This window comes from Nyctereutes procyonoides, unplaced genomic scaffold, assembly GCF_905146905.1.
Source record: "Nyctereutes procyonoides isolate TBG_1078 unplaced genomic scaffold, NYPRO_anot_genome, whole genome shotgun sequence".
NCBI classification, from domain to species: Eukaryota; Metazoa; Chordata; class Mammalia; order Carnivora; family Canidae; genus Nyctereutes; species Nyctereutes procyonoides.
In genome coordinates this window covers 23,093,353-23,107,244 of record NW_026575037.1, presented here as the reverse complement: position 1 = coordinate 23,107,244, position 13,892 = coordinate 23,093,353, and the positions used below count along the sequence as shown (strand labels likewise).

Here is a 13,892-nt window from a genome sequence, read left to right as displayed (position 1 = left end):
GTTGCAAATAGCAAGATTTCATTCTTTTTTTTTTTTTTTTTTTGATGAGTAGTATTCCATTGTGTATATATACCACATCTTCTTCATCCGTTCACCAAGCTACGGCCCTTGGGCTTTTTCAAGAATTCAGCTATTGCAGTTTAAACATTTGAGAAATTCAACGCCAATGCATTTCTGTTGTGATGAGCACTGGATGATGTATGGAATTGTTGAATCACTACATTGTACACCTGAAACTGATATAACACTGTACATCAACTATCCTGGAATTAAAATCAAATGGATAAAAAAAAAAAAGTAAAGGCACCTGAGTGAAAGTTAAGGATGGACTTTAACATGAAAAGTATGCATGTGCAATATTGCATTTCTCATATCAGTGTTGTATTCCATAAAAATAGCTGGATCGTCTTTCAACTGTAAATATTTCACACAAATATGTTGACATAATTCTATTTTCACCTATGAATATTAATATATATGGTATTTGTTTAAAGATGTTTATTTAAATTCAGCTGCAACAAACATAATTCTTGGTCAAAAGTATCAAGCAATGAATTTCACATATTATACAGAGGATAAACCCAGGCTGCAAAATTATAAACACCGTGTGAATCTAACAAGATAAGCTTGCTTGAAAATTTTAAATTAGATTAAATGAGCTTGAAAGATATGAACTAAACGCTAACATATGGAATATAAGATTTCCAAATGTTAATTTAGTTAACTTTCTTGTAGTAACCACACACACACATACTATTTTTATGTCTATTTCTAGAAGTAAACTAGTAAACTATAAGATATATATGAGTAGAACAAGGAGGACATCTTGAGGTCATTCTAGAAATGTACATTTTATCCTTAGAGGCCACACACAATTTATGATTTAAAAAGTAGGTCCCGTAAACTAACTTAATATGTTCTGTATAAAATGTATTTTTTCTTCAAAAAAAGGGCAAGGTTTCTCAAAAGCATTTAAATTCACTTAAAAGCAACCCCTCTCTCTCTTTCTGTTGCTGTCTCTGTCTCACACACACACAGACACACACACCCAAAGACTACAAAGAAGTTATTTTTTGCTAAGTGATAGGTAAAATTTTAAAATATGCATAAAACTGTACAAAGTTTTTAGCAAAATTGTCTTAAATATGTTTCTACAGTAGTAAAATAGAAGCTTCTCAAATATTGGTCCAAAGTACTGCATTAATCCACTGTATATCTATTTTGTTCTCCTACTCCTAAAAAACCAGAAATAACACCTAATACATTGCTTGAGTCCTGTATATGTCTTTTCCTATGCATTTTGAGTTAAACCTGGACTCGCAGGACCATTGGCAGAATGTTCTGGCTCCTCAGGGCTACTTGTGACTTTAGTACCTTCATCTTCTTTGTTTCCTTCATTGGTCTTATCAGGAGCACCAGGAGAACTAACACAATTAGCATCCTGCTTTGCTTTGTTCACCAATTCGTTAGCAAATTCAACTTTATCATCCTGATTGTTGCTTTTCTTTATTTGTCCATTCTGGGCAGGATAGGTGCTAGCAATGACATCATAGAGGAATTGGTATTGCTCCTGGTAAAAAGAAAGAAGCAAGAAAGCATATGTAATTATGAAAAAGAAAGTGTATGTGATGATTTTTTATGTCAAGTGAAAAGCAGCAAGAACTGGTCATTGACTTGAAAGTCTTGGATAACAGGAACTACTCTATGTTGTTATCAAATGAGCATTTTAAATGGCCTAGTCCCCTTAAAGTTCTAAAGGCCCGACTGCGGGTAGTCCTCAAAGTTTGCCGTGGAGCAACATCAAGCATGTTCATACCCCTCACGCACCACCACGTGGTGTCTCCTTTCCATGGCCCACGAGGCCACTTTTTGTGCTTCTCTTCTTGGTTAAGGCCTATGCATCCTTCATCTAAGTATCGTAGCAGAAGTCACTTGCTTCCGGAAGCCAATCCGGGTAGCCACAGATTAAATTCGGTGCTGTCATTCAGGCTCCTCGCATAATCTCTCTGTCATTTCAATTACTACACTGTTTAGTAAATCTTTGCCTTTTCCTCACACTAAACTGTGCGTCTCTTAATGGCAAATGCACATAAGAGGCACTCAGTGCACTTTTAAAATCAATTATATGCCAGCTCAAGGTCCTGCCCGATTACATGCTGCAGAGATCTGAGTGACTGGTTAAATTGATATGGTGACTAGTTATGCCTTTCCAGACTACCCTCTACAGACGATCCATGTTAGCTTGACTACAAAAATGCCACGCTCATTATCCTCTGTGTCCACACCTGTTTGCAGTGTGGCTTTGCAGACCCTTTCAAGGAGAGGTGGAGCCAACTTTCCCATTCCTTGAATCTGAGCTGGCCTTGTGACTTGTTTAGATAAGGAAAATGCAGAGGAAGGCAGGTTGGGCCAGTTCCAAGCCTGTACCCAAGAGTTCTCACACACAGCTGCCTACTTCTTGGAACTCGGTTGCCTTTATATGAATATACCTAGGCCAGTCTTCTGGAGAAGGAAAGACCTGCTGTCCACCCACCTCCGTTGCCGGAGCTAAAAGCTAGCAGCCACCATCTGTTGGTAGTAGGGATCATTTTGGACAAGCCAAACCCTAGCAGACACATCAGCCGCCGCAAAACTATGAGCAAGCCTGGTCCAAATTGGCTGAAGTTGATATTGGCAGAATTATTCAGTTGCTCCAATAGGCTATTGAACTATAATAATTTATTTTCTGTCCCTAATTCTGGGGTGGTTTGTTACATAGCAATACACATTAATACAGGAGTGAAGATGGAGGAAATTAGGGAATTCATGGACATTTGAAGAAACGTTCTCCGTGGATTGCCACAACAAGTTGCTGGCAGGCTCTAATTAGTTCTTTTATTTATATTAATAATGACTTCATGTGACTTATGTAGAAAAGGAAGATAGAAAAGAAGACTAGAAAGGTGGATGGAAGGGAAGAAAAGGAAGTAGAGGACTGGAGAAGAGGGAGAGGAAGGAAAGAGAGAAGAAGCCATCAAAATAAGAATGCAAAACACTTCAAAAGCAACTGTGAGGTCTACTTACAAACGTGGGAACCATTCCTGGTCTAGCTCTGCGGAGAGATTTTACTACTTGAAAAACATCTATTACTTCTTCTGTTTCTGCGCTTTCCAAGAGATTTAACAAAGCACAAAATAGTCCTGTTTGCTGAGATCCATCTCTATAAAAGGAAGAAAAGTTTTAAAAGGAAAATAATCCTACATTTTATGGAGAAAGTCATATGAGAATAAAAACTGAAAGAGATGGAATGCATTCCTCACTTCGGGTTTATTGTAGTTATATTATTCCAATCTCTTAAGAGCAACACATTTCTGCTAAAAGCATTATTTGGACAAACTTTTTCAGTTTGAGACTATAATAATCCTATAGTTAAAAAAAAATACTTGTCTCAGGCTTTAAAAATATTTTGTTTTCTTCTGTTTAGTACCTTATGGGTTATAATGCATTTTAATTTACATCTGGAGTTGTAAGGAAGTTGCTAGGACAAGTGCCAGAATGCCAATTTGACAGATGAGGACGTCAAGATTTAGGGAAGATAAAGACATGCCTAGAAATCAATAAAACCAGAAATACTGGACCCAATATTTTGTATATTGCTAGATCGCCTGCTTTTTCTACTTTATTCTGCCTCTCTCATGCGTTTTCACAAATGTCCAGATTTCTGCGTCAATAGAAAGATGATACGTAGTAGAATTATTCATTAAAAAGAGGACAACTCAATGATTTACTTAACTGTAGGTAAGTACATTATAATAAAGATTCAATGTAGAGAATATGTTATTAGCAAGATTTTACTTATGGCACGTAAATTTAGTTAAAGGACATAAAATAGGCTTTCAGCCATATCCTAGGAAACACATATAGTTTTAAAGCTTAACCTTGCCTTCTTTAGCTTTCTTTCTGCATAAATTTTCACCTTTGAAAATGCTGATAAAGGCTGAAAAATAGTGTATTTCTAAGGACTTGATAATAGTGTATGCAATTCTAATAATAGTAATACTAATAACAAAGCTTTCTCAAAAATTCTAAAAGCATCTTGCTAAATTTACATTTCTCATTTTACTTTATATTTTTCATTTTGCACTTACTTTAATATGTTTTATGTAAACATTTTATATTATGCATCCTTCTTTCGATATCTCTTATTTAAGGTAGGTACGTAGGCATCTCTCACAGATGAAAGTTAAGAGCCTACGGAGCGGAAACTAATAAGGTCAAAAATTATACATATTATTAAAGTCTTTTGGGTGAATACATAACTTAAGAAATGTTTACTGAAGGAAAGCATTCGTTCTTCTGGATTCTGTTAGCACCTAATAGGGTGGATCAATGCACATAAGCATAAATAAAATGCGGGATCCATCCATCTGTTCCCGCATCCTACCATTCATTCATTAATTCACCCAGGACACATGACATTCCAGATTCAATGTTGGGCACTGGGAGTCAAAGATGAGGTGACGCTGGCATTAAGAAACTTATAAACACTAAAACTGTAGTATAATCACCGCTCTCATATTTCTATATAGTTAAGCTGTGGGAGTGAAACAGAGAGAGGGACGCCACAAGAGGCTTTCACTGTGGTCATGCATTTTATAGGTCAGGATCAAGAGAATTTAACAGGAAGTGTAAACCATGAAGTCAAGCATTGTGATGATTTTTAGAGAATATCTTATCAAATCCCACCCACCTGCAGTGAATGAGGAGAGGCACATTCTTGTGATGCTTATTCCCTTCAGTGGAATTCTTGGGAGATTTTTCTTTGAGAGCCTGAATCATAGAGATTAGCTCTTTGGGTTCTGCAGGAAGCTCATCCACATTCCAGTTATTATATTGGTACTGGTACACAGTCCGAGAATCTTTCCTCTAAAACCAGAAAAGAAGGGAACGTGAATTCAAGTCAGGTTCAGTCCATTTAATAATTTGATAGTCACACTTTGGCCACAATTACTTTCTTTTAACTCCTCTTAAAGTTTGATTCTGAAAACAGGTGGATTTTCCTTTGCTTTTAGAGAGTAATTTACATTCGTTTCTCTAGAAGATCAATTCCCAGATCAAAAATAGGTAATCCTGAAATGATTTACGTACCTTGGAATGTCTCAGTTCAAATACACGGAGGGTATAAGCTGAAGATTTGTTGGTCTCTTTCATATCAACTTGTACATCTCCATATGTTTGCTTTCCTTCTCCCCAGTACTGAGCACAGGCTTCCTAGATAAGAAAGAATATGATTCAACAACTTCCACACAAGTGTTCTGCTTGCTTTTTAAGGTATTCAGTGCACCTCTTACTGTCTCTGTCTCTCTCCCCTCTCTCTTTCCCTCTATTTTATTAAATGGAAATGACTAACTGTCTTCTAAAATGGAAAGCTGGCCATAAAACTCTAAATCTACCTTAAGTATGTGGGGCGTCCACTCCACGGTACCTGGTGTTTCCTTGTGCAAATCAAGGGAACTGAGGAATAACCAAAGTGGCCAGGACACCACAGGGATGGCTCTGTCACCACAGGTCTCAAAGACCTCTTTGAGATTTGATTCTTCCTTCCATACCCTTATTATCACCTCTTTAAGATTTATAGATTGAGCTGGTGTTGATCGTGACCACTGCAATCACAAGTGTCACTGCCCCTCCAGTGGTCCTTGAGAAAGCATCTTTGGGAGTTTTGTCTCTGTACCTTGAGGACCATCACCCTGAGCAGCTTTATATGAGCTGACTGCGTACCTAAGTAAAGGGTCAGGCTGAAGAGCAAGTGGATTACAAAAATGTGTTCTCTCTCTGCAAATGGTCCTACACCAACTACAGTCTCACAACCGCTGACAGCAACAAGTGTTCCTGCCTAAACCAGCATTTGGTACCTGGCTTTCACAATTTATTTATTTTATATTTATTTTATTTTATTTTATTTTATTTTATTATTTTATATTTTATTTTGGCTTTCACAATTTAGATGAAAGAAAAGATTACTAGAATTCCATGCCAGAAATCTGAACATGTTATTTCTTTTTTAAAAAAGAAAAAAGAAAGAAAAGAAAAAGAAAACCTAAAATAAAACAGGTCCTATGTTCAGGGGTAGGGAATTAAAGAAAAGAAAGAAGGAGAAGGCATGTTTATGAGCGTATTCATTAAATAGGATTTAACATATGCCACATAATGTGCCACAACTATGGAGCGTCTATTACCAATGAGATTTTGATAACTCAAGGTATTAAGGAAAAGATCAAATACACAGCTCAGGCATTAAGCAGATCAGATGAGATCTTAGGCTCACCTCCAACTTCATGATTATAAATATTATATGAACATAAAGAAGGCATTTTGTAGATAAATCTTTCAGGAGTTCTATTTAGCTAGAAGAAAAGGATCAAAATGGGAATAGAGGACACATTTAGACATATGGAATGCCAGTAAATTAAGTCTCAGTGATGAAAATGAAATGGTGTCAAGATTCAGTCAGGAAATCTGCTTCTCCAGAATAGAAATTATGGAAAACATTAAAAAAATGAAGAAAATGGAATGATATATGAGGGTCTGGTTATTGAGGATCTTAAATATCACACTGAGGAGTTTGGTTTTCATTTGAAGAAAATAGAAGGAAAATGTGTCTGTTGCTTGTTTGTAGCAAGCAGTGATGCTGGGCTTGCTGTGCACTAGACGATCCACAGACGGTGTGTAGGACCAGAGAAAGGAGGGCGGGAGAACCCAGACATGAGATGCCAACTGCCAACACTTGGATGGAAGATGGGAAGAATGAACAAAGGCAACTTTGTGACACAAGGGTCAAAAATCCTAGGGTAGAGCAATCAAGCAATACGAGAATGGAGAATGATATTTTATGACAGAAAGACAAAAAATATATATATATATTCTTAAAGACACAAACCTGGTCTCCATCCTTCAGCTGTGTCAGCATAACAATGACTTTGACTTTTCTTTGGAATATCATCTGCCAGAAGTCACCAATGGTCTCTTTTAGGGGTCCCTGAGCAGCAATCATCACTTCAGGTTTCCAGTAACTCTTTAAAAAGAGAGGGAGAAAAAGATTCTGTCACTCTCGCTCACTGATGAGAGAGCAATGGATTCTTAAAATAACCATTTGAAAATATCGTCACTTAATTTGATACCAATGTTGTTACATAAAAACCCTAAGATCCTTAGGCCCAAGAAACAGTATGATGTCTATACTTACTTAATTAATATCTTATTTCATTAATGATAATACTTAGCTAATAATATGAAGTCAAGTTTAGAACATCTTAACAAAACAAGTTTTTTTCCAAAAAGAACTAAAAAAAGTAAATGTGGTTGTAAAAAAAATACATAATTATTTGATCCTCATCATGTCTCTAGTTGATGTCTACACAGTCTTATGATAACTTATATTTATTTATTTATTTATTTTTGATAACTTAGATATAAACTAATATTCTATAAGTGTGTTTTAGAAAAATTTGGAAAATAAATCCAACTTGGTATATATGCAAAAAGTATTTTTCCTTGTTAGAATTCTATTTATTAAAAAAAGAAAAAAAGGTTATGTGACACAGACTCATCTAATAGTTTAGATAATCTGAATGAAATTTTTTAGCTATGCAAATATGCAAATTCTTACTTGCCTACAATTTGTGTATCTGAGTAAGTATAAACATTTTCAAATACTTGTATTTTCTCAAATTGTATTATTTTTCAAATTCGTATGAAGAGTCCTATGGGTCCATCAATTGTAACTAATAAGCATTGTCTTATTTCATATCAACACATTAAGTTTTAATATCTTTAAGTCTTTCAGTAAGTTAAAATATAGTATTAAAAATTGAGGGACACCTGAGTGGCTCAGCGGTTGAGCATCTACCTTCGGTTCAGGTCATGATCCCAGGTCCTGGGATCGAGTCCCACATCGGGCTCCCTGTGAGGAGCCTGCCTCTCCCTCTGCCTCTGTCTCTGCCTCTCTCTCTTTCTGTGTCTCTCATGAATAAATAAATTAAAATAAAATTGAAACTTTTGTATCAATCAATATATAGTTATGGCCAAGCTCATCATTCTTTTAGAAAATCACTTAATGAATGGCCATAAAAATATAGATTTTTTTTACGATGTATTTTAAAATACATTTTTTAAAGGGTTAGATCTTGGGCTTTGGAAATTTAAGTACCTACCATTACAAAAGACGCATTGATGTATCTACTTGTTTCCTCTGAGTCACTGTCATCATCAGAAGATTCATCTGAATCATGCTCACTCTCTTTGCTCATCTCCAGTTCATGTTTAAGTGGCACTCTGTTAAAGTCATCTATGTAAGATAAATTAGTAGTAAGTCTTCTTTAAAAAAATTCAAATCTCTGCTTGATTGTCATGTGAAATTAAAGAAGTGACAGATTGTATTATGCAAATGTACATGAAATGAGACCCTACATAAAATTCAGTTCATATTGATTAACAAATTATAAAAAAGAAATCTAAGAAAAAGAAGCTTTCAAAAAAGTTCCTAGAAAAAAAATGGGATAAAACACCATGTTAAACAACAAATAGATATCATAATATTCCATATGATCGCTCAATCTTTGACACACCTACTTTCATTTTCCATGAAATATCATCATTGTGCTAGATATGTTTAAAAATACATATATAAAATTTTAAAAATACATAGCTTAGGTAAAAAATCTAATTTCTCTATTATATCCTACTAACAGCAAATTAACAACCTTAGTTAAATAGGTATCTCAGTTGATTTATTATTTGATCAAAAAAATTATTTAGTCCATAATTTCTCACTGTTTTTCTAGTTCTTTAGTCTATAATACCCTGATCAAGTGATCTGATTAGCTACATCACCATCAATTCCAGATTTTGAATGCATATTTATAAGGACTTCAGAAATTAACTAGGTCAACCAATCTTTAATATGATGCATTTGGTTGTCTAGTTGATTAGCTTGGGTTATATTTTCTCCATGCTAATTTTAGTTTATGCAAATGAATAAAATTAAAGTTGTACCAGATATAGTACTATAGTATTCTTAGGTAACAGAATTCAAGTATTGAAATTGTACTTTTGTTGATCTACTAAACTTGATGATTAACAGTTTACATGGTACTTTTTATCTACGGTTAATCTCCCAGATAGGAGGAAGGGATAAAAAGAAAACAGAAAGGAAAAAAGGAAGTAATGTTTGCTATTGGCAATTCCCCTGAAGCAAATACCTGAAATTAGCTAAAGATGAGAGAGGACTAGTAAAGAGGACTTGGCCTTTTTCCTCTCAGCTTCAGAGGTTATGTCTTTCTGACAGCCCATTTCTAAAATAACTGGTAGAAGGAAAATACTGGATTCAGTTTATCCTCCAAAGTCTATTGTAAAGGTTTGGGGTGAAAAGTATTTGCTATAATTAAATTTAAATAGACAGTTATTTTTTACTGTCAACCCAATGTTGAAAACTTGCTTCAAAATCATTTGTGTGTGCACATCTTACATTAAACATACCTGAAAAAGAGTTTAATTTTATCTGATACTAAAAAAAAAATAACATAAAATACTCTACATACATGGAATGATGTAAGAATTCCTGTTTTTGCTTTTATTTTGTTCTTGATTTCCAACATGCTGTGTCCTCCAGCTCCTATATGAGGGAAGTCTCTGAGAGTGAGAAAATAGAATGGAACACCATTGTTAAGATGTGAGTTGTGGTTTTGTTTATTACTGTGGCCAAAGATGTTCCCTAAAGAAAAGTATGTCATTAAGGTTTGTGAAATTTGTATGCATTCCTTATAGTTCATAATTTTTAAGTTTGCCTCTGAATTTTTCCTTTTATTTTTTTTCAGGCATTTAATATTTTTGACATGGCAAGTTTGGACCCAATGCATCCAATTTTATAACAAAATAGGTTTCCTACTTAAGAGCTGCTGGAGAACAAAACAGTATGGTTTGTTCTTGTACAAGTTGAAGCACTGTACAGATGTTGATGATTATCCATATTGCAGCGGTACATCATTGTAAATGATGAGTAATAAACTCTCCAGATACAGAAGGCTTGGCTCGTGCTTCCAATAATTGATACTTCATTGGTTTATGCCTTCCCTACTGCTTTCCCTCCCATTTACAGTAGCTAATCAGTCAGCAAGACATCATTTCTGCTGGTGAGGTTCTCAAATCCTCTAGCTTTCCCTCTACTTGGTACGTCCCACATTCATTTCTCACTTGACAACATCAACAGTTTCTTAACTGGCCTCTTGATCTTCAATCTCACCTGCTCTAATCCTAACTCTGGGAAACGAACTAGGGGTGGTGGAAGGGGAGGTGGGCGGGGGGTTGGGGTGACTGGGTGACAGGCACTGAGGTGGGCACTTGACGAGATGAGCCTTGGGTGTTATTCTATATGTTGGCAAATTGAACACCAATAAAACATAAATTTATAAAAATAAAAAATAAAAAAGAAGTAAAAACTAAAAAAAAAAAAAAAAAAAAAAACAAAAAAACAAACCAGAGTCCCACGGAGGATCCTCAGCAGTCTGCCTTCATCGGTAGAAAGTGTTCAACTACACAAAAAAACTTTTAGGGGTGCATTCTTGATGGTCAGGACAGCCTCACCCTTTGATGGTCCCCTTCCACCTCAGCCACATGACCTCCTCAACTCTGGGAAGAGGCTGAGTTGTCTGTTCACTCCGTGTGTCCTGTGCCCACCCTTTTCCCTTATTGTCGCTCTGCTAACATCTACTTGCCTTTGAGCTATCAGTGTGAATGTCATTTCCTCTGGACGATCTCTCAGCCTACAGCCCTTTCTTCCCATTGGTCCTTAAATAAATATTTGTCATGCGGATGAATAATCTAAACCAAAAGACTGCATCATATATAGTTTAGTAGGATTTTATACACGCACAAACACACGTGCATATGGATGTATGTGTGGTCTATATATGTATCTTTTAACATGGTGCGCTCTTTGAAACTAAACATGGCATCCTGTTTCAAACCCCATGCATTGCTGTGTCACCGAGTGAAGACCTCATCATGGAATACCAGGCCACTTGAACTCACCCCAATGAACTGCATGGAGGCTGACTGCCTTGGAAGGCATCACACTTTTTGCTTGTCAAAATGGTCACCCAGTGGCCCCTGCCCTCCCACCAATACCCAGTATTATAGATAAAGCCAAAGGCTTACCTTCATTTAAGACACAAATGGTTTTTCACACCTCAGTCCCTGCAACAAGTCTCAGCCCCCAATGCATTGTATTTGCTAGAGCTCTATTACTGAATAATTACCTAGATGGTCATCCTCAAATGCAACTCAGTCTCTTATATCTCACCAGTCTCTGGTACTCAGGGTCTGTCAGCAGCAAACTGCTATCCATCTTAATGCTTATCTCCCAACAGGTCCCTTCACCTATCATTTCTTGGGGGAGGGGGAGGAGGAAGAGGAAGGGAAAGGGCGGGAGTGGGGGCCTGTGCACCAGGTGAAACCTGAGTGTCCCTTGGGAACACCACCAAAAATGCAACAGTAGCTCTTTTTAAAAAACACTGAATTCCCCACTTATATCCCATATATATCACATCTAATGTGCTGTTTCTACGTGTAAACCGTTTCTATTCATTTCTCCTTCAAAAAGCCCAACTGCTTTGATTTTTCCCAACATCATGCCACATTCCTTTGGCTTTTCTTAGAGGCTTCAGGTACTGATTACTGGATAACTCCACTTCACTTAGTTTTAGATTTGCCTAATTTGTCTCCCCAGATCTGTCTGTCATCATTCTTAGTTACTTCAACATCGACAAGGATGATCTATGCAACATTCTGGTCCATTCTTAGCTTCTTTACCTCTTATCATCACCCTTCCCTCCACTCTTCTGCCATTCACTTTCTCCATCTAGCTTTGTAAGAATCATTTCAAACATTCATTTAAAAATTACAATTTCAACCATTTCATTATTGAAAATTACCTCTTCTCCCTACTCCTTTATTCTAGTATCTTCAGCCTCTCAAGGTGGGATTCTATCAAAACCTTCCACATACTGGCCTTACTACTTTCCTTATGGACCCCATGCCCTTCTCTGGCCAGTTTTCTCTGTATCATCCACCACTATATCATTCATGCGCAAATACCCCCTATTTGTCTGTCTCCAACTTTCAGTCACTTTAAGAAATTCTAGATGAGTTTAACCCAACTATCTGTATACACAGCCCCTATTTTCAATGTTTCTGTAGAAAACAATAAAACCAACGGACTCTCTTTAAATTCATGACCATACATTTCAAATGACCCAGCAACAATTTCCAGCAATCCACTACCTTTGTCTAGGGAGACTGCTTTCCTACGTTGATATAACTGTTTCATATACTTTTCCCTTCCTCAAGCATGACTTCTTCTTTGCCCTACTCACTCCTGTCCCCTTGAACTTTTAACTGATGATTTTGCTTCCTACTCTCTCTAGAAAGAAAGACAATTGACAAGAACTGTCTTAACTTCCTATCACCAGATCTACCAAGTAACTTACATCTCTCCTCTTATTTTCTGTCTTCCTTTATGAATAATTTCACTGTTTCTATCAGTTACAGTCAGTACCTGTGACCTGAGTTACACTCTATCACCATGTCTACCTGCAAACCACTTTGAATCTTGTGCCCAGACCTGTACTTGACACAGAGCAAGTACCAAGTCATATTTGTTCAGTCACAGAATTTACTCTTTTCTTTAGCGACTTTACATATGAATGTTCAAGTTACAAGTATTTACAAACAGTATCTAAGTTTACGCAGTTTAGCAGGGTGAGCGTACTGAAATGTGGTTGACGTGTCAGCTAAAAGAACAAGAAAACAACAATTAAACGTCCTTCTACTCAAGACTACTCTGGGAGCCTGCTAGTTCCTCCAGGATACCATGGTCTTCGGGTGGATTGTGCTACGTGGTGATTAGTGTATGCTCCACCTCCACCAGCACCCCCCCCTTCATCCTCTCTTTGAACCAAAACGTTAAACAATTCTGCATCTGATTAAAACCATGTTCCTGGTCTTATAAACTCTCCAAGTTGACCAGTTGGGTAGTTTACTGAACGTTTCAGTACACTGGGAATCATAAGAGAAAAATGATAAAACTTTATTTTGACAACTGAACAATTAATTTAGAGATAGTGAGAAGAACTCTGAATGAGCGAACTACATCCTAAGCTAGCTTTCAGAGTAATGGCCCAATAAATAGGGTAGGACACATGTATTTATCTTTTAGTTTCTGTCTACCAGCTTCAGCCAGTTAAACTTCCTAAGTAGTCATAAACTCCTCTAATTACTTCCTTTACAAACCAAAACCAGATGTCGTTTTAAAAGGTGAGATGCTACATTGCCTTTGGCGGACCAATTTTGTGGGCATATACTATTATTTTGACGCTTTATTTTATACCAGCTTAATGAAAAATGGTTAAAAGTGTGGGCTGTAGACACGTTTCTAGATTTAAACAAGTCTCCTACTTAACAGCCGTGTGTTTTCAGGTATTTTTCTTAGACTCTCTGTCTTAGTTTCCTCATCTGTGCTCTGTAGGTTATGGTAAGGCCCAAATTCGAGAACCATGTGAAACGTATAGTGCAGTGCTAGAAAATAGCCCTCAGTGAAAGCTATCCGTAACTACCATTATTGCTATCACTATTATTACCTGGAATTCAGCCTCTAGTGGAGATGGCTCACTGGGCGGGTCTCTTTTCTTCATGTTCAATAGATACGGGTGTAATTCAGACAAACTCACTTCTGTCTCCCCGAATTGGTTGTATTCCACCAAGGCTTGATGGATCAAGATATACTGGGCCTACAATTTCAAAGAAAAATGTGGATAATTAACTGATAATTTACAGTTCTATAAATCACATTTAAATAA

At 36.5% G+C, this 13,892-nt stretch overlaps 1 protein-coding gene across 4 annotated transcripts in view; it reads right to left on the bottom strand.

Moving 5' to 3' along the window:
- Positions 1-483: 483 nt before the first annotated feature.
- PTPRC (protein tyrosine phosphatase receptor type C) overlaps positions 484-13,892 on the bottom strand; it is a 124,459-nt gene continuing 111,050 nt past the window's right edge. For all 4 annotated transcript variants that reach the window (XM_055319472.1, XM_055319473.1, XM_055319474.1 and 1 more), the window contains 8 exons: positions 13,674-13,823; positions 9,579-9,669; positions 8,193-8,326; positions 6,920-7,054; positions 5,128-5,250; positions 4,730-4,905; positions 3,064-3,199; positions 484-1,570 (listed from right to left, as the gene is read on the bottom strand). In XM_055319472.1, the coding sequence (XP_055175447.1) occupies positions 1,292-1,570; positions 3,064-3,199; positions 4,730-4,905; positions 5,128-5,250; positions 6,920-7,054; positions 8,193-8,326; positions 9,579-9,669; positions 13,674-13,823 (1,224 nt within the window). In that variant the 3' untranslated portion in view covers positions 484-1,291. The remainder of the gene's footprint in view (positions 1,571-3,063; positions 3,200-4,729; positions 4,906-5,127; positions 5,251-6,919; positions 7,055-8,192; positions 8,327-9,578; positions 9,670-13,673; positions 13,824-13,892) is intronic.